Below are 26,757 nucleotides of genomic sequence, written 5' to 3'. Positions count from 1 at the left end.
TGTAAACACATTGAAAGGTGAGGAGAAGAAGAAATATCTGAGAGATATAAAAGAGATGAGCGTTTTATTACTTATTATTACATATTTTTATGTATTTAAGTAACTGATACCCTGTCTTTCCCTCTTAATAAACAGAGGCAGCTGTTTTCAACAACAACAAAATTCACAAAGCAATTTATGTAGTAAAAGGAATGGGAAAATAGTTCCCTGTCCCTAAAACAGCAAACAGCTTCTGGGAGAGATGTTATGCTAGGTGAATAGGGACAGTTGCTTTCCCTTTGGTAATAAATAAAAGAGAACTGCCACTTAAGATACCCCTGAGCTCAGTTAGCAGGGTCAATCCTGTAGACTCTACAGTGTAGAGTGTGATCTTAGGCAGGTTGACTCAGAAGTAAATTTGACTTTGCTGCCTGGGTCTTTTGTCACCCCATCATCCAATGAAATAAAGTAAACAAGCCCCCACTTCCATTGGGGCTTGCCTTCTCCCCTTCTTTATCTTTCCATCCCTCTGCAGGGCGGATTGGTGCTTATTCCTCTAAGGCTGCGGTTCTCGAACTCTCAGGGAGTTTGAGGATTGTAGTAAGTCCTTGCGGGGGAGTGGGCAAGGCTGCGGGCGGCGGGGGGAAAGCAGCGATGCGATTCCCAGGATCGAGTTGCTAAGTGGGCTGCAGGGACTGGCATGCGCTTACCAGTCCCTGCTGCAGCCTCCCGGGGGTGCAGGGAGCCCTGCGCAACCCTCCACAGTCCTCAAAGCTTAAAAAGTGAAAGTGGAGCTGTTGCACCCTGCCTCCCCAAAACCAGAAGTGGAGCGCAATTGCTCCGCTTTCACTGGGAGGCTGCAGCAGGGACTGGTAAGTAAATGCCAGTTCCTGCAGCCCCTTAGCAATGCGACCCTGGGGATCGTGTCACTGCCTCCCCCTGCCCCCGCCCGTTAAGGGGAAATAGTCCAGGGCCGTCAGGCTGGGCTGTTGCAACGCCCTAGTCTGAGATGCCCTTCTCTAAGGAGATATCTCCGTTTACCTCCTCCTGAGCCTGATAGTTCTCCTAAGCTCAGTTCTTGTGAAAAAGTGTTCAAAGGCAGCATTGGAGTATTCCTGCCAGTGACACCACTGATTCTGCTGTAGGAGAATCCTGGTGTTGTACTTCACCTAAACGTCTCTTGACTTGGAGGTGCCTACTTATGTGATTAGTGTAATGCCCAAGCCATGAGCTTGCCAATCTCAGCTGTAAAAACTTCCACAATCTGAAAGTGACTGAGATACTTTAGTCCCTGGCTATCATTCTTTGCAGCTCTTGTGAGGCAAGTCATGTGAACTGTGCCTTTAACAGACATGGATGTTGTGGAGATGGGCTACTTGTGGTGTGTGGTTTCTAAGACCATTTTGTTTAATGTCTCAGTGTTCTGATAATACCAGTTGTCTCTTTTTTAGTTATCTCTGCTATCGTGAGGGCTGTGAATTTTCCAGACAGTTTCAAAGTTTTGAAAAAAAACTGATCACCACGGTCTTGTGTGTTAATGTGCAAGAATTGAGGGTGTAAACTCTACACATTTAAACTAGCTTAGGGCCAAATCCTATCCAATTTTCCAGTATCGGTGTAGCTGTGCCAATGGGGTGTGCACTGCATCTTGTGGTGGGGCAGTGTTCACAGAGACCTCTTCAAGGTATAGGAACATTTCTTCCCTTACTTCGGGGCTGCATTGTGGCTGCACCGGTGCAGGAAGGTTGGATAGGATTGGGCCCTTAATTGTCTCGTCTTTTCTCAAAAAGCTCTGAGAATTGTTCTTTAAAGAAGTTTCCTCTCTCAAAATTCTCAGTACAGTCACAGAACTACAATCTGCACAGTCCTTCAGAAGAAGCAGTGACAGTTCAGCCAAATGTATAGGAGTTTAGTTCAGGCCTGCGCAGCTTGTGACTCAGCCGCAGACTGCAGTCCAGTCAGATTGTGACTTTCCAGGTGTTTAACAACTCCCCTGTTCATGTAGACCCAGGCAGGCTGCAGAGGATATGTCTCCTTTCTCATGGTCACATATCATCTGCCTGCCTTGGACTGCAAAGATGAGCTTCAGTACCTGGTAAGTCCCAAAATATGGTTGGTAGGTTGCATTTCCCAAGTTGTTCACTCCTTGTTCAGTTTAATAGGCTTCTAGAGATACTCCACAAGAGCCAGTGGGGGTGGATAGTGTAGAAGGGCTCAGCTCCTGTGTGATGTGATGCCAGTGTTGTTTTTTGCATGAAGGATGGCACCGGAAGTTGCAGCTGTAGAGAAGAACGGTGGCTACAACCAGCTGTGTGACATATGGGCTGTCGGCATCACTGCAATTGAGCTTGGGGAGCTGCAGCCACCCATGTTTGACCTTCATCCAATGAGGTCTGTGAACAGAATTCTCTTCCCCCTCCTGTGGTGCATGATTTGGGGTTTAGATAAAGGAATTGTACAACTTAAGCAGAGACCTGTACTCCTTAAATGTGACCAGCTGTTTTCCTTGAATTTCAGGGCTCTCTTTCTAATGTCAAAAAGCAACTTTCAGCCTCCAAAGCTCAAGGAAAAGATGAAGTGGTAAGTCTTGAAAACAGTCTTCTGATTGTGGTGTGGATGAATAAGACAGGTGAATAAGACACCGCCTGCGCTTTGCCGTCTGTGCCCAGAATGGCTCCGATGGTGAGTAGGAGGGGCGGCTAACGCGGCACATTGTGGAGCCTACAGCACTTACCACACTGCCCCCCTCTGGCTACACTACTCGCTAAATGTGTATTAGTTGCCCTGATCTTCCACCTCCCCCTTTTTTCAGGGAGAAGCAAAACATCCAAATAATTTCAAAGGGTGGGTGATTTTCAGGATTTTCTGCTTCAAAATGTGTCCTTAAACAATACAAGGCCCAGCAATGAAGGAGGGTTCATAGCCAGGGCTGGCCCATACATGACACTGATTAAGGCAGAATGACTTGGGGAACCTCTTAAGTTGGGAGGTGAAGTCTGGAAACGTTCAGGGCAGGGCGGGGGACATGGGTTTTCCATAAGGAGAATTTTCAGTTTTTCCAGTGGAAAAAATTGGAAATTTGGTGGGGACATTGAAAATAATTCTGATATTTTTTTTTGAATCAGTGAAATGTAGTATTTAAAACTTTCTTTAAAGGTCTTCAACATTCCATAATTTTGTCAAAGTAGCCCTTACCAAAAATCCAAAGAAGAGGCCAACAGCAGAAAGACTTCTTACCGTAAGTATATTTCTTTTTCTTCAGAAACTTAAAATAGCATTTATTAATTGGGTAAATTATCTTTCTTCCAGCATACCAGGAGACCTGTGCACTTTTAAGAAAATGTTGTGTAAAACATGAGGAATACCGGAGACTTTCAGGCATGAAAAATGCCTCTTGTGTGTCCAGAAAATGCCTTTGAGCTGAGACTGTGCTAAGTCAATCTCCCCTTCTGAGTGAATCATGTTTGATGTCTCCTAAAGGCTGTCTTTAAATGGGAATGGCAGAAAGAGCTGGTGTGACATAGTGACCAAGATACTGAGCTGAGAATTGGGACTTCCCCAGTTCAGGTCTCGCCTCTGCTATGACTCTCAATAAATAGCATTATCCAAATCTCTCCTGAGCAGCAAAATGAGAGTAATAGCACTTGCTTACTCACTCACCAGGTTACTGTAAGGTCTGCATCTAAGTAATACTTTGTGATGTGCTTTGCACACTCAGCAAGTACTAGGCCAATGTTGCTGCTGATGGCAGAAAATTAATGATCCTGGAATTGATCTTTATTGCAAAAAAACTTCTGCAAGTAGTAAAATAAAGAATCCTGCAACTATGTGTAAGGCCAGATCTCTCTCTCTTTCATGCATGCACACGGGAGTCTGAAATCAGGTGGGGTATGTCCATCCTCCCAGTGTGTAATTAATGTGTGATATGAGTGCTTTGTGCATCAAATTCTGTTCTGTGATGGGAGGTGTGTGTAAATTAAAGAGGTGTTGAGTAAGATATATTTACAGCCTAAGTCTTACTGAACACAATGAGTAAGTAAAATAAATCACACTATTTTCAAACACCTCTAGTAAATTACATACCCCCCCCCCCCGAATCAGGCCGAAGGCCCATCCAGTAAATCAAAAGTGGCCCTCCAGGTGCCTCGGGGAACACCTGCATCCTGTTGCCACTCCTTTGCATCTGGCATTCTGAGGTAGCTTATTTGTAAAACCAGAAGGTTGTACAAATTCATCACAGCTTGTAACCTGTGATGGACTTTTCTTCCAGAGCAGCAGTTCTCAACTGATGGTATGCCAGGCGGAGTTGGGTGGTATGCGCAGCACTCGCCACCCAGCAGTGAGACTGCAACGGGAGCTTCCAGCAATGTTAGGAAGCTCAGGCAGGCTGGCAGAGCTCTAGGGCATGGTTTTCAAGCGCAAGAAAAAGCTTGCCTGCTCGCCCTAAGCCTCTAACAGACTTTGGAAGCTCCAGTTGTGGTCTCCAAATCTGGAAGTAACTGATAATGCCAGTTATTCCGGTGGTACCTCTGAGGACAGTGTGGCAGCAAGTGGTACTTGGGGGAGCAGCATTGAGAAACACTGTTCTAGAAATACGTCCAGTCTCCTTTTGGGGGATTGGGCCTCTGTGTATTCGAATGTGCATATGGTGCATCAAAGTCCCAAACCTGATCTGTTCTTCATTATATTTTTTAGCATAGCTTTGTTGGGCAGCCTGGTCTTTCTCGGTCTCTGGCTGTTGAACTTTTGGACAAAGTCAACAATCCCGACAATCATTCCCATTATAGTGAAACCGATGATGATGATTTTGAGGTGAGTCCTCCTCCTAGCAGTGTCCTTGTGTTACACCTCATTGTTGAAGTAGCCAGCCTGTGTCCAGGGCTGGACCATCCATGAGACCAACAGAAGTGGTCATTTCAGGCAGCAGATTGGTGAGAGGTGCCCACTTCTGTCCACATACTGTCCTCTGCTGTTCCTACTCCTGCTCCCTGGATAAAGGGAAGAGGGAGACAGAGTGGAAGAGAGGAGAGTGGTGGGCTAGAGCAGGGGTGTCCAATCCCTGGCCCTGGGGCCACTTGTGGCCCTTGAGGTTTCTCAATGCGGCCCTCAGGGAGCCCCCAGTCTCCAATGAGCCTCTGGCCCGACACAACTGCTTTCAGCATGAGGGCGACTATTTGACCTCTCACATGAGCTGTGGGAAGAGGGCTCCCTCCACTGCTTGCTGTTTCATGTCTGTGATGCAGCAGCAGCGAAGGAAAGGCTGGCCTTGCTTTATGCAAGGCCTTTTATAGGCTTTGAGCTATTGCAAGACCTTCATTCATTTATATGTTCATCTTTAATATATTCATTTATGTAAATTTATTCAAATTTTAAATGTAAATTAATTCTTTTTTCCCCTGGCCCCCGACACAGTGTCAGGGAGATTATGTGGCCCTCCTGCCAAAAACTTTGGACACCCCTGGGCTAGAGCATCTCCAGAAAGTGAAGTAGCAGAGTGGTGCATCGCCAGGCAAAGGAGAGGCAGCCAGGTGCCAGGCAGTCATGAATCAGTGCAGTGCAGCCAGTGGAGCCCTTTCTCATTAGCCCTTTGATCCTCTTCCTGCTAGAGAGAGGAGGAGGAGGTGCTGCTGCTGTTTATTTTGCCTTAGGCGTGCCTACTCAGAAGTAAGTACCATTGTGTTCAGTGGGGCTTGTTCCCAGGAATATGCATATAGGATGGCAGCCCAGGCAGAGAGTGCAAAGAGGTGGTGATGGTGCCTTTCCAGCTCCCCTTCTCCACTCACTCCTAGCTGTCCCCAGCTCCTTCTTTTCTCCTCTTGCCCCTCCCATGCCAGCCAGGGGGCTTACTCTCAGGAACGTGTGTATAGGACTACAGCCCATAGTACACAGCAGCAGGGCGCAAACAAGAGCAAAGCAAGAGGAGGAGGATGGGACTAAAATACCTTTGCCTGCTTACCTGAGCATGGGTGCAAATGGGTGTGGGGAATGGGAGGGTACTTGCCTTGGAGCACAATTTATGTGCCTGCTTGCTCCCAAGGGACTGGCTGGCAGCTTGCCCCCCATGTGAGCGGACTGGCCCTGTGCCTGCTGGCACAGGAAACAAGCAGTATGTCAGTCCTGCTATCCCTGGCAAGCGCAAGATGCTTATTGCCCTCAGAAGAGCAAACTCTCAGGGGAACCTCCCCGCCTTTTGGCTGTCAAGTGCTGTTGGGATACATGCAGAAGCAGGAAGTTAAAATATGATTAGCAGCACAGGAGTGGGGGGCTAGTGGGGGACTAGCACTAGCACAGCTCTTGTGCTAAAAGGGGGAAAAAGCCCTGGATTGCAGTGAATGTGAGTTGAAACCCACAGATGTGACTCATAGGTGTATTTCCCCACAAAATTGCTGCATGCTTAGAGTGGGCCTGAGCAGTGCTTAGAATTCCCTGTGCCTCTGTTTCATGGGGGTTCTTAGGCTAAATCCTAACAGCAGGGACAGAGCAACAGGCCCCTTGTAAATGTATGGGACAGCTTACTGCATAACTCCCTGTGCAAGCAGTACAGACGGCTGGCTGGAAAGAAGTGTGCTTGCTCTGAGTGTAGCTGCTTGGTGCATTTAGTGTCCTTGAGTTTCACAGCCTCTGTTTTTGACTCTGACAGCCTCACCCCCTGATTCGCCACACCATCCGCTCTACCAACCGGAATGTCAGAGCAGAAAGAACAGCATCTGAAATAAACTGTAAGTTTCAGTCTTAAAATCTTAAAGTCTTAAAATCAGTCTTAAAATGACCCATCCTTTTCCTTTTAAACGACAGTAAAAAGTATTCAGTGCAGAATAAGCTACCCTGCACTTCCTTGTTGTCAGGAGAGGACCAACTGGCTCTTCAGACTGCTTTTTTGGAGCACTCAGAAAGTTACTGAGTGGGCGAGGGCAGCTCTTCTTCCATCTCCCTGTGCTTTCTGTGCTGTGATTTGCATGTGTGCAACCTCACGTGAGGCCAGAATGGACCACTGCTTACATCAGACACTCACAATGTTGATGCTTCTTGGTCCAGTGTGTCAGAACGAAGAAGTGCCTTCGCTATGTATACTCCCCAGCACAGTGCAATCTTGCTCCATGTTTGTGACAAGTGCTCACAATAATCTTAACTGTGACGTACTACGATGTCCTTTTTGCATCGCTTCCCTGACTTGTCTTACATCAAGCCTTTTGTTGTAGTTTAAAGAGATTGCCTTTTGTATTACTTCAGGCAGACACTCACATTACTAGTTTCCCCCCAGTTTGTTTTTTATGTGCATACCCTTAATGTGTGGCAAGGCAAGAAATGCTTGGGAATTGCAGAAGAGCAGCTTGAAACTAAAACAGTGATCCTCATTTTACAGGCACATTAAAATGAAGGATTATTTAACCTTTTCTGTTTTACATGAGCTTTTAATGGGTACCACTAACCAGCTTGTGTTAATAAACTTGAACTTTTGACTCCAGTAAGCTGGTGAGGGAAAGGATGATTTAAAGTATACCTCAAGAGAATGTAAAGTTTACTTAAACCTGTAAACACCCATATTTTGCAGTTGACAAGTTGCAATTCGAGCCACCTCTAAGGAAAGAGACAGAAGCACGGGATGAAATGGTATGAGTTGGCAACGTGTTTATTTTGCCTACTGTAATTATAATTGTGATGTTTTCACTCATTTTGTGCTTTGATTTGAGCAAGGAAAGACTTTAGTCGGTTTTGATGGCATCCTGAGAAGGCAGCAATGGTGGGATGGGGCTGGTTCTGTCAGAGGAACACATCCTTCAACGGGGTGGCTGAACAGAAGCTTCTGCCACTCCACTGCCTTTGGAGATTTTTTAAAAATGCAGCTCCTTACTTCACCTCCTTCCCTCAGGATCCTCTTGACATAACAGGAAGTGCAGGTCATGCACTGCACTTTTTGTTTTATTCAAGGGGGTGGCAGAGAAGGAACCAGCGCCTGCTTTTCTTTGTCCCCCATTCCTGCCTCACATGGTCCTTGTATGTGTGAAGGCACTGTGTGAGGAAGGAATGGTGGAAGGGGGTAGGGTTGCTGCTGCCTGCAGTGGCAATCCACTTCTCTGTCTTTCCCCTCGCTCCTTCCTCAAGTGGTGGGAAAGCAGGTGATCTGCTCCCCCTTCCCATTTAAGAGGGAAGGGTAAGAGGGAAGCTGATCAACTTGGCTTGGTCAGAGGCTTATTCAGAAAGGTGAAGCCTACCACTTCACCTTTCCTGAGCCATCCTGAGCCTACCACTCTTCTGCCCTGACATGAGCTGCATTGTTAGCTGTCTTCCCATTAAAGTTTTGCTGAAGAAAGTATGTTAGTTTCACAACAACCCTGATAGGCAGGTCACTGCTTATCTGGATGAGAACACTTGGTGAATTCATGCGTGACCCAGCTGGCTGAAGTCCAAGTCCAGCCCTTTGCCCATTCTAAATGAGGCACAAGGCTTCACCTCACCTGCTACTAGATGGTTACCAGTGTGAGTTAATGTTGATGATGTAATCTGTGTTGCATTACAGTGGAAACCTCTAGGTGTGCAGGGAGAGGCATGGCCTATAGATGTGCCTAAGGCTGCACTAGGCCAGACCTCACTTTCATTTTTCAGTTCAGAAGCTGCTGGAATTTGGCAGGTCTTGGGCCCAGTCCAGTCATGACTTCACCTCAGCTGGAACTTGGCATTCCAGCTGAAGGAAAGTTCAGTATCATCTCTCCACATGAGCCATGCTCTTGGTGATAGTCCTGCACTCAAGATGTAGCTCATCGGCAGTTTTATGCCTCTGCAGGTGGTGGCAGCTGGGACACAATTTGCTTCACACTGGAGTCCTTTTCAGGATGGTGTAAGTTGCACCAAGTAAGTAGTTTTCTGTGTCACCTTTTTATCGCTTTTCAAAAAACAAAAACAAAATGCACATCACTTCTTACGGTACACACAATTAAACATTTAGTCTTCCTTGCTCTACCAAAGAAGGAACTTTCAAGAGAATTGACTCTCAGCTGTTACAGAATTTACAAAATATCAGTGCAGTTGCATGAGAGAAGTGTTTGTCTCTTTTTTCATGTTAGGAAGAAGTGACTTGCGCTAGCCCAATGTTGTCGCAAAAGTGCCATAAAGCACTTTTGCACCAACATAAGGGAAGATAGATTGGCACCCAGAGGTGCGCCGCCTCCCCATGCCATCGCGGGCCCTGGGAAAAGGTGAATTGTGTTGGCCAAGCTCAGGTGGTGCAGGGGTCTGAAGGGGCCCTGGGGAGGAGGGGGGAGGGAGGCTTTTCAGGGTGGGCGGAGGGCATTCCTGGAGCAGTGAGCAGGAGGCGGGGCCAGGATCCGGCACTTATGCCGGTTTCTAGCCTCGTTCCCGGTCAGCCCACGGCCCTCGCCTCCTGAGGTGGCGCAGATCCAAGTAGCTCCATTGGGACTGCAGTGGTTCTCCCCGAGGGTAAGAGGGAAAGTCTCCCCCTGCCCCTGGCTGAGGCTCTGGCTACTTGAAATTTGAGCTGACACACTGCAAACCAGCTGGCCTGCCTGTTCCAGTGTAAGATAGGATTGGGCTGCCCATGTTTCAAGGCAATATGCCTGTTTGGAAGGGAAGGTAAAATGAAGAATCATTTGGCCCCTTAGACTCTTGAGGCCTTAAAAGTGTTACCCTGAGTGACTTCCGTAGGCCTGGCATTCCAAGGGTAGTGTTGGGGTAGTTGTTCACTCTTCTGTTACTGAACATGGCAAAGTGATCCAATGATGCTCCTTTGCCGCTTTTCCAACTCTCCTGTCAACACACTAGAACAGCGATTTTCAACCTTTTTCATCTCATGGCACACTGACAAGGCACTAAAATTGTCAAGACACACCATCAGGTTTTTGATACTTGCCAGTGGGGGCCTCACATCCCTATAATAAATGACCTTCCCTCAAATTCCTATGGCACACTTGTGGACCACTCGCGGCACACCAGCGTGCCACGGCACAGTGGTTGAAAAAGGCTGCACTAGAAGATGAGCATCAACACGCAGACTGCACCGTTCCCGCAGGCTGGCAGTCCAGCTGCTCGCTGAAAAATGAACCATGTGAACAGTTTCTCCAACCATTTATCAGTGTGTGCAGAAAGTTGTGTGAATTAGGCTGCAGTCCCATCTACACTTACCTGAAAGCAAGCCCCAGTGACTGTAAAGGGACTTACTTCTGATTAGACATGCATAGGATTGGGCTGTTAGTCCACAGAGAGCACTCTGCTAGGTCTGTAGCTACAGATCCTCTCCTCTGGGGGTCCTGTGGTTCCTGAAGGTTGGAACCATGAGGAACAAATGTTGTAATATCTTCCAGTGCACCTCTGGCAGTGTGAGGTGGTAGTCAGCCTATTGAGTATGGTTGCAGAATCGGAGGGAGACAGATCTAATTCGTGGGGCAGAGTCTACCAGCAGAGTTGGCTCTGAAAGCTCCTTTTCAGTATTGACTGTGCCTCTGTGTTAATTTATTGGGGCAGAGGAAACATATTTAGATGGTCTATCTGAGGCATATTTAGTGCCACTGCTCCGGAGTGTCTATCGCCACTATTTTCACTGAGGCAGCAGTTGCCCTTTGTGTGTACAGTTTGCTTGGACTTCTGTATGGATGCACAGAAGTAGTTTTTAATCCCTTGGAAGACTCTGATTCCGAAAATGGCATAAGGAATTTGTGGCATGATATTCAGGAATTTCGCTGCAGCCAAAATGACTGGAAATTTTAAATAATTGCAATCCAGGATTACTGAGTTCCTGCCGGTTACAAAAAAGAACTTGGAAGAGCAAGAATGTGCACAGAAAATTATTTACTATATGGGAAGGCTTACTGTCATGGCAAATAACTTTGCCTTAAAAGGCCTCCACATGAACTTCTTGGCTCTTGCCGCATTCCCTGTGTTGCTCCTTACATTTTGCTCAATATGTTCCTCCTCCAGCCGGGGCCTGGTGTCCAACGGCCTCTCTGCTGTCTTGTATTATCATCATCCCTCAGTGCTCATGGCACTTTCCTGAGGAACATGGGAGAAGAGGAGGCAGGCCACTGTCTCAGGGGGCTTACCACAAAAATGCTGCCTGTGGGAGAGGCTGCCGCCTTTGAGACCAAGAATGCATAAGGGGTTAAGCCTAATTCTGTCATCAGATAGGCTTGATTTTTGTTTCCTCATCTTCTCCTCTTGGATTGTAAAACATTCATGTTGCTCTCTCTCTCCCCCTCTCTAAAGAGTTTTGCCTTTCCTCCAATTTTCCTTTTCTTTGTTTGGGATCTGTCTGTGTGTCCCAAACTGTGATGCCTTGTTTACCCTTTGGCTGACATGTTCTGCAGTGCTTCTCATCCCAGACAGCAGATAAGGGAGGCACACGCAGGAAGTAGGCACTTACAGAATCATGCTCAGCATTCCTTGTGGCTTTTGGCATGACCCGAGGAGCCAGAGCTCAGATTATAGCCAAAGGGTCATCACCTGTGCTGACAAAGCGTACTTGTGAACTGTGCAGGGACGAATCTCTAGTGTCACATGAGGATGAGTGTGTCTGCCACTCCCTTGGAGATCAAATTCTGCTTAGTGGCGTAAACAGGAAATGCTTGGGGTTTTGGAGGCCTCGATTTCTGGATATTGTCACCACTGTACATAGAGGCAGGACTTGTTTGACTTGTGGCTATGGGCCGTTTTCTGTGCTCTTGGATTTGGCCAAGAATAACACTGCACTGATTCATGGTCTCTGTCAGAGGTCAGCTCTGTGTGAAAGGGCCATCTCACATCAGCCAGGCTTCTGCTGGATTTCCCTGAACGGATGAGTCTTCATGCAGACCAATATGGGCGTTCTCTCTCTCTCTCTCTCTCAATGTCTGTGCTACTGAGCACCTCCCAGGGTCTTATCTTAGTTGCTCACCAAATCTTTGTAGTGTTAGACATCCAGAGCTGCCTAATCAAACTAGATGTGGCATTTTCACTTAAAAATAGCAGCCTCAAGGACCCTGATCAAGCTGGGAATGTTAAATTCTTTATGTCCATGACATTTTTCTGCTGCAAATCTCTTCCCCTCCCCTCTGCCTAAGGGCAGCTAGTCATGGAGCCCACCAGAGGACCGGTGACTCTGGATTTAATATTGTGTGGTACTTAGGATCTGGTTAGAGTTGTATATGTTACTGAGCCATTAAGGAACAGTGACCATGCTGCAATCCGTTTTGCCATGCATGTTGGGAGAAAAATGCCAAACAAATCTGAAACAAAAACTCTTGTCTTCCACAGGGCAGACTTTCCCTCATATGAGGAGACTAGTGAGAAAAAATTTGAAGGGAAGGTAAAAAGTGTCCAGTCTCTCCAGAGTTCATGGAGGCTGTTTAAAACAATAGTAATAGAGGCCCAGCAAAAGTATATATCACAAAGAAAGAAGGGCTTGAATAAGTATAGGAGGGTGCCAGCATGGCTAACGAGCAAAGTTAGAACATAAGAACAGCCCCACTGGATCAGGCCATAGGCCCATCTAGTCCAGCTTCCTGTATCCATTCCTTCTATAAATGGAAGTCTTGCCCTAATTAGAATAAAACTGGCAAAAGAAATGCAGGAGGATGATATGGAAAGGCTGAGAAGCATATGGCCAGCAACATTAAAGGGAATAATAAAAGCTTCTTCAAATATGTTAGAAGTAGGAAGCCTGCCAGAGAAGTGGTTGGCCAGCTGGATGGTGAGAGTAGGAAATGAGGGAGGGAGATGGTCGAGAAATTAAATGAATTATTTGCATCTGTCTTCATGGTAGAAGACCTCAGTCGGATGTCACTGCCCAAACAACCCCTCCTGACTGTAGAATTAAGTCAGATAGAGGTTAAAAGAAAAGATGTTTTAGACCTAATTGACAAGTTAAAGATCAGTAAGTCACCAGGCCCAGATGGCATCCACCCAAGAGTTATTAAGGAACCAAAAAATGAAGTAGCCAATCTCTTGACTAAAATATGCAACTTGTCCCTTAAAATGCCCATGGTGCCAGAGGATACAAGCATAGCAAATGTCACACCATTTTTTAAAAATGGAAGGAGAGGGGGTCTGGGAAACTATAGGCTGGTCAGCCTAACATCTGTTCCAGTTAAGATGGTGGAATGCCTCATCAAAGATGGACTCTTAAAACGCATAGACGAACAAGCTTTGCTGAGGGAGAATCAGCATGGCTTCTGTAATGATAAGTCCTGCGTCACGAACCTTTTAGAATTCTTTGAGAAGGTTAACAGGCATGTGGATGCAGACAGACCCGTGGATATTATATATCTGGACTTTCAGAAGGCGTTTGATACGGTCCCTCACCAAAGGCTGCTAAAGAAACTCCACAGTCAGGGAATAAGAGGGCAGGGCCTCTCATGGATTAGTAGCTGGTTTTAGACCAGGAAACAGTGGGGTCAATGGACAGTTTTCACAGTGGAGAGAGGTGAAAAGCAGTGTACCCCAAGGATCTGTTCTGGGACCAGTGCTTTTCAGTGCTTCAGGTTCATAAATGACCTGAAGACAAGGTTAAACAGCAAGGTGGCTAAGTTTGTGGACGATACAAAACTTTTTCAAATGGTGAAGACCAGAAGAGATAGTGAGGAGTTCCAGAAGGATCTCTCCAAACTGGGAGAATAGGCAGCAAAATGACAGATGTGTTTCAATTTAAGTGTAAAGAAATGCTCATTGGAACAAAAAAATCAAAACTTCCTGTATATGCTAATAGGTTCTGAGCTGTCTGTGACAGATCAGGAGAGAGTTCTTGGGATACTGGTGGACAGCTCAATGAAAGTGTCAACCGAATGTGTGGCAGGGATGAAGAAGGCTAATACCATGCTTGGGATCATAAGAAAAGGATTGAGAATAATATGGCCAATATTGTAATGCCATTGTACAAATCAATTGTAAAGCCACACCTGGAGTATTGCATCCAGCAACTGCTTGGGAGGGTTAGGAGATAAATTTTTAAACTTATACTTATTGTCAACTTACACCACTTTTCACCTTTCTCCATTGTGAAAATTGCCCATTGACCCCACTGTTTCCTGATCTACAACCAACTCCTAATCCATGAGAGGCCCTGCCTTCTTATTCCCTGACTGTGGAGTTTCCTCAGCAGCCTTTTAATTTACTAACTTTTGATTGACTGATTTGATTCAATATTCCCAAGAGGAGCAATTTAGCTCTGAATGTGTCATGTGCTACAGTGGCTCCTTTGAACTTAAACAGCCAGTTTGGGAAAGGAGCAGATTTTTGGCAGAAAAACATGGCAGAAGTAAAGGATTACTAGTCTGCAAGAGAGGGATTTCTTGATTACAGCTCACAACTTTTGGAACTCCTCGGGAGAATTGTTTATTCCTCTGCCTGATTATATTTGCCACCTTTAAAAAATGTTTGTTTTGGAAGGTATTTGGCCTGTTCATTGTCTCTGACTCCCTCCCTGACAGTTTTTAGCTGGTGGGTTTTTATCTTCTGCTCTTTCTTCTGTTTTGTTTTAAGATTGTATTTTGTTTTTCTGTTAGCTACCTTGGACACCTCTGCTTTAGAACACAAAAGGTGGGGTAGAAATTCCTTTCCACGTGTAAATGAGTGCCTTGACATCTGAAAGTGCTTCACCAGTGCTGTGAATATGTATACCACAATATACCATGCTTGAATCCCATGCTGAGGTCTCCTGTTTGTGATCCCAGGAGAGAATCTTGGGTCATTTTTGAGTCTGCTTCATAAGTTATATTTTTCCAACACTGTTGTTCTGCAGAATAGAATTCTGGAATCTCAGGCATTGCCTTGAATGTGGGCGCTCTTCAGTCCCATCATGCAAGCTCAGCTCTCTTTTTCTTTTTAAAATGTTTTTTCCATGCTTAATTTTATCAACATTTTATCTAGGGGACTTCTTACCAAATTTGGTGATGGCCACGAAGATGCTGAGGAGTGAGTGATTTTTTTCCTAACGTTTGGCTTTCTCTTTTTCTTCTTCACCATCTTAACAAAACTGCAGTTTTCAAACAGTGTTGACGACCCTGGGAATCCTAGAAGAGGAGCCCCCAAGCCTGAGTGGTAGTACTGGGTGCTCTGCAAGTACAGTCATCTTTACCCGCTCCCCTTACAGTACAGAGATACATGGGAGAGTTTTCAGTTCTGGCTAGGAATCTTCTGGGGGGAGGGTTGTTGTTTCCCACTGCACTGCAAAGTCTGGGCAGCATCTGTTAAGTTCGCATATACAATTCTTACGTATTGTGAATCATGCCATCTGCAGTGCCATTCACACATTATCCAAGAACTTGTGTGTCTTCCAAGTGGGTTTTTTTTAAAGTCACTTTCTAGCAGAATAATTCTATAGAACAAAATAACAGCGAGGTAAAGTAATGAAAGAGGACATATGTACTTGGCAATGTCAATAAAAACGTTAACCCCAGTTTGACCCTATACAGACCTGAGATGCTACCTGGGGCACAGGCAGCCAGAATTGCACTTGTTCACAGGAACAGAATGTGCAGGTCATGCCGTGGAGACCTCCTGCTGTGGGCTCTGTGCTGCAAGTCCTTGTGCCAACATGATGGTCTGCTGTATGGCTGTCCAGGCAGGCCAGATCCTGAGGCAGCAGTGTGTGATGATGAGGCCCAGGGGAGCAGGGGGTCATTGCAGAAGAGACAGCAAATGAATTCTGCCTGCAAGTTTTCCCCAGATCTCAAAACATGGTGGAGAAGCATCACTGAAAACAGGTGAAGCTGCCTCTCAGGTTGGACTTCTGGGCCAGTGTTGCTCAAGATGGCCTATGGTCTGACTGACAACAGCCTTTCAGGGCTTTAGGAAGAGAAGGATGTTTCCCAGCCCTCCCTGGAGCTCCTGCCAGGGATGGAACCAGGGACCTTCTGCATGCAAAGCAGGGACCCTACCCACAGAGCCAGAACCTCATTCTGATTCAGAGAGGGGGTTGGGATATTTCTGAGGAGATACTGAAGCAGACAGGCAAACACAGTCCCAACATCATTGCCATACAAAAGCCCCCAGAGGTGTCTTTCTCTGCCAAGAAAGAGTCTTATCATGTGATCTATATAAATCCAGCTCATCTGTGCATGGTTGTGTATTTTTATTCTGTTTTTGTTAATTGTGCAGAGGAGCTAGCTGTTGAGCATAAAAGCCTCTGCCACCACCTCAGAGTGCATCCATCAGGCCCTTGACGCCTGGGAGGCATCTCTCATGCTCTTTTGTCAAGCATCTCTTCACAGCGCAAAGCAAGGAAACCCCCCCCCCCCTTAGTGAAAGCTCTGCCCAAGTCACAGAATTATGGAGTACATACTGCCCTGCCAGGCAGAAGGAGTGTTTACCCAAGAAAGATCCAGAGGTGTGTGGCCCTTCCTCTTTGGGCACTCCACTGGCAGATGCAGAGGTTGCAGAATTTTCTGATTGGAGCAGTTGGAGGAAGGGCCAAACTCAAAAGAGATGTTTTAACTACCTGTTTCATCCTACTACTTTTCAGTTGTCTCCTCTAAAAGTAGCAGGGGGGGGGGGAACCAAGAGATTGATTTTGAAAAATGACCTTCTGAAATTGTGAGAAATAGCAGCCTTGTTGTTCACGGCTCATAGCTGGCTGGGATAAAGAGTTTTCTCCGTGTTTCTTTTTTTTTTTAGACCAACGCTGAAACGAACAGGACCCCCTCCTTTACCACCAAAGGTGAGCAAACACTGATGCAGGAAATGAAGTTGATGGAAGGACACTAGACTCTGATAAGGAAGCTTCTTGGGCCTCTTGTTTCTCACCTGTATGATGGTGGTGGTGTTAAAAAGGGCCCCTCATACGAAACTTACCCTGCCTTCTAGACTCATTGCAAGCTTGCAAATGTTTTTGTGGGGGCTGTTGTGGGCTTCTACTCCCCCAGCCTACTTTTTCTGTTTTTCCACCCTCTCCTTCTGCCTCATCTCTTTAGTGAGAGAGCTCCCCATAATAGTGGCTTGCTGGATCTGGCTTGCTGCAGAAGTGACTGCTGTACTATGGCAGCTGCCAACAGTCATAGCTGTGATTTTCTCCTGGCTAGAATGCTGGATATGGGTGAGAGTGGGGGACTAGTCTGCCAGAAGGAGAGGCTACATGGGAGCAATTAGAGAGTTAAAAAGGGCATCTTAGGAAAGGTGAGTAATATGGGGGAGAAGCACAAAGCAAAAGGGGGGACAGAATAGGGCAGTGGTCCTTGCGATGAGATCCCAGGACACTAAGACATAGGCCTGCTGACCCAGGCTGACTCTTCATTCTTACTCCTTTGTCCATATCACCAAACAGCATAACTTTTGCACCTGTCACTTGCGCTTCACCGAGGGGCAGAGCAATCCAGATATCATCTTGGGTTCACCACCTCTGTGCCACACAAACCTCCAACCCTTAGGTTTTGTGTATCATAGAGGTGGTGGACCCAAGATGGTGTCAGGTGGCAAACAGAAGACCACACGAACTCTCATTACAGAAAGCAAATCAGTATAGCTTGAATGATGGCTGGAGGGAGGTGGTGACGTACTTGGAGTGAAAGGCACCCTGAACCTGCTGCTCCCTCGCAGTCTGTCACTGATGCAACCCACACCAGCTGGCCTCATGGATAGGGCAGCCCTGTCCACTGCCTGCTGTGCTGGTGATCCTAAAGCTCTCTGGGACTTCTACCTTGAGTAAGAGTGTTTCCTGAGACTGGCCCAAAGCATTTTGGATGATAATGTAAAAGCCCAAATGATATTCTTTTCTGACACCCTGCTCCTGGATCCTGGGATCAAGAGAAACTATGTTTTGTGCAGCTCTTATTGGTTTGCGTGGGAGAACTTGGGCAGGGGGCTGCATGCAGTGTCTGGATATGCCTGTCTCCCACACAGGCTCTCTGACACCGCACAGAGGCTTTCAGATCAATGATAGGCAGTGTTTTTCAATTGCTGATGTTTTTATCCTGCTATTTTATTCTTAAACAACAATTTTAGTGTTACAATTATATGTTGTTGTGCTAGACTTTGTTGTGGTTAGCTGTTATGAAAATGTGTGACACTGAAGAGTGGGATGTACATTTCAAGATTTTAAAAACGGTGAGAAATGTACTTCAAAGAGGTCAGGCTCAGGTGCAGCATCTTTCTCTTTTTGCTCCAGCCCAGGCTAAGTATTTATCAAGAGGAGAGCCTCATCGATGATGAGAAGTCCCAGACGATCAAGTGTTGCCCTGAGCCCCGCAGCCAGGCCCCACCAGCTCCCAGGAGGCAAAGCATTCCAGTGTGTGGGTCTCAAGCAGAGCCTTCCCCACTTGGCATGAGTAGCAGTGTCAGCAGTCCTGGCTTGCTCACTGTCCGATACAGTGACATGGGTAAATATTCTCATGTGTCAGTTCTGTTCCATGTTAAGGCTTGCAGAGCACTTTCTGCTCCTGAGCTCACATCATCACAGCAGCAACCTAACCCCAACCACAGTTAAGCATTTGAAGAAACCACTGCAGACCACTTCCAAAGGAAGTGTGAGAAATCGGCACTCTGAAAATCAGCTCCTTCGTGCTCCCAGGGCAGCTAAACTGAACATATTAGATGAAGGAAACCGGGAGGTGCTGCTGGCATGTTCTGCATCATAGGCAAACATCCCAAGGTCTTCTGGTTCAAGATCAGCTCTTTTCCCTTCCTCCAAGTGTTCACTTTTTGGTATTTTTCCCTTCAAACATGAAGAGCAGCATCCAGAGGAGAAAAAAAATCAAGACTAAAGAAAGCAAATCTCTTTATACAGCACTTGGCACAATATATTTCACATTCTGGGATGTTGGAGATCATCCCTGTTTCAATAAGCCAGTTTTTTTTTCCAGTCCCTGCCTTCCCTCATTCTGTTTCCATAAGTTTTAACACAAAATGTTAACGACCCAATGTGCGGCGGCAGTGAAGAAGGCCAATTCTATGCTTGGGATCATTAGGAAGGGTATTGAGAACAAAACGGCTAGTATTATAATGTCGTTGTACAAATCTATGGTAAGGCCACACCTGGAGTATTGTGTCCAGTTCTGGTCGCCGCATCTCAAAAAAGACATAGTGGAAATGGAAAAGGTGCAAAAGAGAGCGACTAAGCTGATTACGGGGCTGGGGCACCTTCCTTATGAGGAAAGGCTATGGCGTTTGGGCCTCTTCAGCCTAGAAAAGAGACGCCTGAGGGGGGACATGATTGAGACATACAAAATTATGCAGGGGATGGACAGAGTGGATAGGGAGATGCTCTTTACACTCTCACATAATACCAGAACCAGGGGACAGCCACTAAAATTGAGTGTTGGGTGGGTTAGGACAGACAAAAGAAAATATTTCTTTACTCAGCGTGTGGTCGGTCTGTGGAACTCCTTGCCGCAGGATGTGGTGCTGGCGTCTAGCCTAGACGCCTTTAAAAGGGGATTGGACAAGTTTCTGGAGGAAAATCCATTACGGGGTACAAGCCATGATGTGTATGCGCAACCTCCTGATTTTAGAAATGGGTTATGTCAGAATGCCAGATGCAAGGGAGGGCACCAGGATGAGGTCTCTTGTTATCTGGTGTGCTCCCTGGGGCATTTGGTGGGCCGCTGTGAGATACAGGAAGCTGGACTAGATGGACCTATGGCCTGATCCAGTGGGGCTGTTCTTATGTTCTTAACTACAATTCCCATGAGGCCTTGCAGGTCTCTTGTTATCTGGTGTGCTCCCTGGGGCATTTGGTGGATCGCTGTGTGATACAGGAAGCTGGACTAGATGGGCCTATGGCCTGATCCAGTGGGGCTGTTCTTATGTTCTTAACTACAATTCCCAGGAGGCCTTGCAGGTCTCTTCTTATCTGGTGTGCTCCCTGGGGCATTTGGTGGGCTGCTGTGAGATACAGAAAGCTGGACTAGATGGGCCTATGGCCTGATCCAGTGGGGCTGTTCTTATGTAAAACTCATATCCCTGACTTTACTCCTTCAGCTGAACGAAGGTCTCATTTCCTTCCCCCCCAAGAAAAACTCTTTGCTACCCTTGCTGCTGCTTAACCATCTGTATCTTCTACAATAACTAAAGATTTAATCCCCATTTCATTCTTTTGGTTGTGCATACTATACTTGAAATATAAATTGTTAAATTTATAATTTGGAAAACTTTTAAGCAAGCTCCCGTGTGTTGGCTGCATTGTAAGAAAATGTGTTGGTTGGCAATTGCACCAGAACAGCCCTTTATAGACGACAACATTTAAAGGGCCTAGCAATAGCCATGTTTTGCAATAAAAACATTTTGTAAATGGGGCATTGTTCCAGGGGCATGTTTGCCTAACACACTTTTTTTTCCTCATGTGGTACTTACATGTATTTCAAATTCTGCTTAGGGAATGGAGACAGTGTTCCAAAATTCCTTGAGGAAAATGCTGATTGTTCAGGACACATACCACAGCTGCCACGGAAAAAGGAGAAGCGGGAATTTCTGGTACCTATTTTTGTGTGTGTTTCACTCCCTTATGTGGCCAGAGTATAGCTGTTCATTATTGCATGGGTACATGGGTGGTTGAAGATAATATGTCTATAAAATTGAGATATGTAGTATAGATAAGTGAAATGACTGGTGGTGAATTCCTTGGTTCTCACCCATGGCTGTCACTCCATCTTGGGGATCTGTCTCAAGATGCTGCTCAGAAACTGTGCTATAAGGAGGTATTGAAATTAGGCCTGAGAGCAGTTTGAGCTGCACAATGGAGAACAAAGCTGGGAATCCCTGCTGAACTGAACATTATGTTCTTATGATCTTAACATCATTTTCAGTTCTCCTGGAGGTTTCCACCTTAGTCTAATTGCAAATTCTGCAGAAAAGATTGAGTTTTGCCACAATTCACCAGCAGTACTGTTAAGTACAGGTGAAAGGTCCCTGCTCTTGACAGCTATAATTTTCAGATCACTTTCTAAGCAATTTTGGAATATTTCAGATTGGATTAAAACTTTGAACTTGCTCTTTTAAGGTTTTACTCCCAAATAGTAGCGCTGGGTTTTATCTGGTATGTGTGTATGAAGCTTGTTTTTTTTCCTCAGAAGTCAGCAATCAATGGCCTCCCACCGACGCCAAAGGTGCTGGTAAGGACTCTGTTTCGTTGTTCAATAAGAGCCGAAGCAGCCCGTCATGTAAATGGCTGGCTGTCCCAGTGTTTCTGCTTTTGTGCACCCCTGAGAGAAGTGGCTAAATGCCGCCCATCCTCAACCTTCTTCCCTCTGTGATGTGCAATTCATTTGGCCCCCTGCTTAGAACCTGGGCCTCCACCTCTGCTCTTTCCAGCAAGAGTCAGCGTTCTCAAAGCCCAAATCCACCTGGAAGCCCTGGCCTCTGGTCAGAAAGTCTAACTTCTGAATTATAGAGGCAGGGTGTGCGTAAGTTGTACTTCTCAATGGTGAACTGCCCGGTCTTAGTTGGGGCAGGGCTGGGTCTGAGCCCAAGTGCTCTTTCACTCCAATTAAGCTTTGGGTGTTGCTGCTGAAACATCATTGCCCTGCAAACAATGGCTGAGGGGAATTGCTCCCTACGAGAATAATTCCATGCCTTGTACACTTGATACATTTTTGCTGCTTTTATGCAATGAGCTCATGAAACTGCTTTCTCCCAAGCCTGCTCTTTGGTCCACTGTGGCAGTGGCTCTCTAAAATTTCAGCCCTGCCTGGAGAGTTGCATGATTTCCTTCTGCTAGTCTAGATGGTAGGTGTGATCTATCCATGGCACTGAAGTCTTATCTCCTGACCACTAGAAATCCAACAGTCTACCTTTCTCTGCTTTCTAAGGTTCTAGCAGCTGTATCTCATTCTTTTTCTGAAGGCTGTCTTGGCATCTTTGACTAAAAACATTCTTGCTTTTAAAATGCCTGATAGGCTTCTACATCCATTCCTGTTATTGTTCTGTCCTTTCGCTGCTCAGATGGGGGCCTGCTTCTCCAAGGTGTTTGATGGTTGCCCTTTGAAGATCAACTGTGCCACATCGTGGATACATCCAGATACAAAAGGTAAGGTTACCTTCTGTCTGTATGAAATGATCTGTTTTCCTATTGCATTTCTGAGCAGCCTTAAGCCAGTTTTGCCTCCCTCTGATATTATAGATCAGTATATTATTTTTGGAACCGAAGAAGGCATTTATACACTGAACCTCAACGAGCTCCATGAAGCCACCATGGAACAGGTAGGAGAACAGCTTTGTGCAGAACAGGCTGACCCGGTTAGGACCCTGCTGCCGCCTGTGTGCTCTCACCCCTAAGAAGGCAATGAACCCCTGTGGCAGACCTGAAAATTAGATTTGGTTGGAATGTGGGAATGGGCTTTCTCTGACTAAGTCCAGGCTGTGGAATTTCCTTTTCAAGGAGGCTTATCTCCTCCCTCCATTCATGTCATCCCACTTGCCAGGCCAAGACAATTTTGGTTATAGAATCGAAAGTGACCTACGAGATCATAGAGTTGGACCCCAGGCCAATGCAAACTGTCCACAGCTATCACATTCTTGATGGGTGGCTGCACAGCCTCTGCTTAAATAAGTTTCAGTTTGTCTGACAGCTCACATTTAGCAGCTGGCTGTTTGGTTCCTGTGGCCTGTACTTGGCCTGTACTTTTCAAGTGTGGCAATGGAGTTCATTGCTGCATTTTTTTATTTAGAACTGATGTTGTATTTTTCTTCTTAACGCTTTGTATTTACCTATTATGGTGGTTTTTGTAAGCTGTTGGCCACCTTGGGTGCTTGCTGCTTGTAAAGGGTGACATATAAATACTGGAACATCCTGTTTCGAGGCAAGTTAGCCCAGCACTGCAAGTGTTGATGAGAGAATGAAAGGGAAGACCAAAATGTGACCCACAGAAAAGCCACTTGGATGCTGGAGTAGCATTTGGTCCTGAGACATCATGGGCGGGTGCAGTAGCAAAGCTAGGGGGGGGGGCAAAACAGTAACAGTCACAGGTGCTGTAATGCACGGTGTAAGCAGTCCCTCCCACTCACTCTCAGAGCCATTCTGGGCAGCAATGGCAACAGCAGTGGGGAATTTATCCTAGTGTTTCCACTTTATTCTCAACTCCCCACAACTCAGATTCACACAGTCTGAGAAACAAATGACTCGGGTTCCTGTTTTTCTCTCACCCACGGTCCTCTCTTCTGCTTCTCCCTCTAGCTGTTCCCACGGAGATGTACATGGCTGTATGTGATTAACAATACCTTAATGTCACTCTCAGGTATGTGGATTGCTGAAGAAACAGGCCTGGAAATCTAAATGGCGGTGTGGGGTTGATGTGTGGGAGAAGATTGATCCTTTGGTGTGCTGAATTTGGCTTAGCTTGGTCACATTTTGAAAATCATATTTTAAATTTTTGTCTTTTGCTCTCTGCAATTTGCTTGGACCTCTCTGGATCTTTCGGGGCTGTTCTTTTAGAAGGTAACTTTTTCTACTCTAATGTATTTATTTCGTTATTGCTCAGTGATTGCATTATCACTGTAATATTCTAGAGTTTGAGACTGTGTCTGTCTGTGTTGCAGGGAAAACATTCCAGCTCTACTCTCATAACCTCATAGCTTTGTTTGAGCAAGCAAAAAAAACAGGACTAGCTGCTCACATTCAGACCCATCGATTCCCTGATAGAATATTGCCAAGGTAAGCAGGCGCTGTCTTACTGGTCTAACTTCACAACTGAGATAAGGGTCCTGTTCTGAAGCGGAGCAGTCAGGGCTTCATCCTGATATAGTCATTGATGTTTGGCTGGCAGAGATCTGAACAACTTGAAATGGTTTGGGATGCTTGTGTGTTGGTTTTGTCCTGGAAGAGCCTGTTCGCTGGATCAGACCAAGAAAGCCCACTGGGTTGAGCATCGTCCTCCTTCCCACAGTGGCCAGTCAGATGTCTCTAGGATGTCCATTAGTGATGTAAGAGCCCTCTCCTTGGCTGTTCGCCCCCCCCCCCCACAGCTGGTATTCAGAGGTAGACTGCCTTGGACACAGAAGCTCCACATAGTCATCAATACTCTTGTCCTCCATGAATATTCAACTCCATGGATTAGTTGGGGGAGGGGCAATTACATAGTTCAAATGAAGATTGTGACCTTTCTGGCCCTTGGATCTGGGATCATCAGTCCTGTAAATAGCCTTGTAACTGGTCTGGCCTTTTGCTCTCCAAGCAGGCACCCAACACCAAGTACACATGTTTAGACATATGTCTCCTGCATGCTTTAAATTAATAGCCATTTCTACCCAACGTTGCATATACGCAACAGGGACCAAATGCGTACACTTGTGGGCCGGGCAAAAATGGGTTAAAGGAAATAAATAGGAACTATTGCAATCTGGAAAAGGTATGGCTTTAGTAGGATATAGATTTTCAAACAATGGTAATGATTCAGTATAATGATGATTATAATAAAAGGCAAATCAGTAGTCAGGGCTTTTCCAGTATTACCAAAAAAAGATTTTATTATGAAAAAATAAATAATAATAATAATACAGGTATTTCTATACCGCCTTTCTTGGTCCTCAGATTTCTCCTCAGACTTTATTCAAGGCAGTTTACATAGGCAGGCAATTTTTAAATCCCCGTAGGGATTTTTACAATTTGAAAGAAGGTTTCTATCTTTCAAGAAACCACAACATTCAGGTGTTTCTTTCTTGATCTGGTTGCACATTCTCACCTCCATCCTCCCACACTCAGAGCAGATGGAATAGCTCGGCTCAGCTTGTCAGCTGCTTCAAGGTCGCACGGTGCCGGTGGCCTCGAACTGGCGACCTTCGGATGTTATCTTCAGGCAAATGGAGGCTTAACCCTCTAGACCAGACCTGCTGCCCAAATGCCAAAAATGAAGAGAATATTGGATGAATAGAATTCTTTCTGTCTCTCTCAATTTGAAAAGTCATTGCATGGTCTTAAAACCTTGTGCTTTGCATGGCATAACGGAAACCTGGTGGAATGCGGAGAATCAGTGGGATACCGCAATCCCGGGCTATAAACTCTACAGGAGGGACAGGCAGGGGCGTGTTGGAGGTGGGGTGGCCCTTTATGTTAAGGAAAGGATAGAATCCAGCAAAGTAGAGATTGAAGGTGGGTCCGACTCCACTGTAGAATCTCTGTGGGTTAAATTACCAGGCTTGTGCAGCGATGTAATACTGGGGGCGTGCTATCGTCCTCCAGACCAGAAATCGGATGGGGACCTTGAAATGAGGAAACAGATCAGGGAGGTGACAAGGAGGGACAGGGTTGTAATCATGGGGGACTTCAATTATCCTCATATTGACTGGGTCAATTTGTGTTCTGGTCACGATAAGGAAACCAGATTTCTTGACGTGCTAAATGACTGTGGCTTAGAGCAGCTAGTCATGGAGCCCACCAGAGGACAGGTGACTCTGGATTTAATATTGTGCGGTATGCAGGACCTGGTTAGAGATGTAAACGTTACTGAGCCATTGGGGAACAGTGATCATGCTGCGATCCGTTTTGACATGCACGTTGGGGGAAGAATACCAGGCAAATCTCTAACAAAAACCCTTGACTTCCGACGGGCAGACTTCCCCCAAATGAGGAGGCTGGTTAGAAGGAGGTTGAAAGGGAGGGTAAGAAGAGTCCAATCTCTCCAGAGTGCATGGAGGCTGCTTAAAACAACAGTAATAGAGGCCCAGCAGAGGTGTATACCGCAAAGAAAGAAGGGTTCCACTAAATCCAGGCGAGTGCCCACATGGCTAACCAGCCAAGTTAGAGAGGCTGTGAAGGGCAAGGAAGCTTCCTTCTGTAAATGGAAGTCTTGCCCTAATGAGGAGAATAAAAAGGAACATTTTTGATATCCTGATTTTAGAAATGGGTTATGTCAGAATGCCATATGCAGGGGAGGGCACCAGGATGAGGTCTCTTGTTATCTGGTGTGCTCCCTGGGGCATTTGGTGGGCCGCTGTGAGATACAGGAAGCTGGACTAGATGGGCCTATGGCCTGATCCAGTGGGGCTGTTCTTATGTTCTTATGTTCTTAAAAACTAACAGAGAGCCCACTTTTTCATATGGGTTATCCCCCAAATCCTCATTCCCAACTATAACCAGATGTTAAGTATGTGTAACATTGGCTGTAAATCTGGCATCAGAAATGGTAACATGCAGATACCAGTGAAGAGCATTTCAGTCTCCCAAGAGACTCTGCTGCCCATCTGAAGTCCTCCATTTTTCATCCAAGAAACAGCAAAGGAGGACTCTTGTGTGAAATCTCTAAATTAGAATTAAATGGACTTGCTTTTTCTTTGTTTAGCCCTACATTGAAACAGTGTTTGCCTGCCCAACTACATCTGTTGATTAATCTAGGACGGCTACCAAAGTTGCCTCTCTGAGAGTGCTTTGTCACTCCACTATTTTAAACTCCTTGAGAGCAAGGACATAGATGTTTGCTTATGAAACCCTTTGCAGTGCCATGTGCACTAATGGCACTGCATTAATCATGCTACTAGGTCTGTTCAGAGATTAGGGTCCCTTGTTTTAAGGCTAGAGAATGTAGAATTAATTGTGTCAAAGTATAGACTAGATGGGAATAAATATGTCCATCAACCTGTATCTGTTAACCTTTGGGTAGGGAGAGAGTAAAAGCAGCAGGGCCAGCCCATCCAGAGATCACATGTAGCAGTTGCCTTAGGCAGAAGATTGGTGCGGAGCATCTACCTACTTGCCTCCATCACTCCTCCTTCTCCTCCTCTGTGGAGTAGAAGAGGAAATGTGGGTGAAAAGCGAGTGCCAAGCTAGAACATTGGGTAAAGCTGCCAGTATTAGTAACTACAGGGGAAATATTCATACGTTATTGCCAGATGGTACATGACTCCAGGGATGAAAGGTGCATCTCACACTGAATGCAA

At 45.9% G+C, this 26,757-nt stretch overlaps 1 protein-coding gene across 1 annotated transcript in view; it reads left to right on the top strand.

The window, feature by feature from the left end:
• Positions 1-26,757, top strand: part of MAP4K5 (mitogen-activated protein kinase kinase kinase kinase 5) — a 93,596-nt gene that overhangs the window by 53,370 nt on the left and 13,469 nt on the right. The window contains exons 10-25 of the mRNA XM_066630313.1: positions 2,239-2,370; positions 2,497-2,559; positions 3,136-3,217; positions 4,675-4,791; positions 6,620-6,698; positions 7,532-7,590; positions 8,762-8,829; positions 14,830-14,874; positions 16,576-16,618; positions 18,062-18,272; positions 20,267-20,364; positions 20,961-21,002; positions 21,832-21,916; positions 22,010-22,089; positions 23,063-23,123; positions 23,425-23,539. Of these exons, the coding sequence (XP_066486410.1) occupies positions 2,239-2,370; positions 2,497-2,559; positions 3,136-3,217; positions 4,675-4,791; positions 6,620-6,698; positions 7,532-7,590; positions 8,762-8,829; positions 14,830-14,874; positions 16,576-16,618; positions 18,062-18,272; positions 20,267-20,364; positions 20,961-21,002; positions 21,832-21,916; positions 22,010-22,089; positions 23,063-23,123; positions 23,425-23,539 (1,380 nt within the window). The remainder of the gene's footprint in view (positions 1-2,238; positions 2,371-2,496; positions 2,560-3,135; positions 3,218-4,674; positions 4,792-6,619; positions 6,699-7,531; positions 7,591-8,761; positions 8,830-14,829; positions 14,875-16,575; positions 16,619-18,061; positions 18,273-20,266; positions 20,365-20,960; positions 21,003-21,831; positions 21,917-22,009; positions 22,090-23,062; positions 23,124-23,424; positions 23,540-26,757) is intronic.

This window comes from Tiliqua scincoides, chromosome 1, assembly GCF_035046505.1.
Source record: "Tiliqua scincoides isolate rTilSci1 chromosome 1, rTilSci1.hap2, whole genome shotgun sequence".
NCBI lineage: Eukaryota > Metazoa > Chordata > Lepidosauria > Squamata > Scincidae > Tiliqua > Tiliqua scincoides.
Note: the sequence above shows the minus strand (reverse complement) of the source record. Positions and strands in the feature narration are given on the sequence as shown.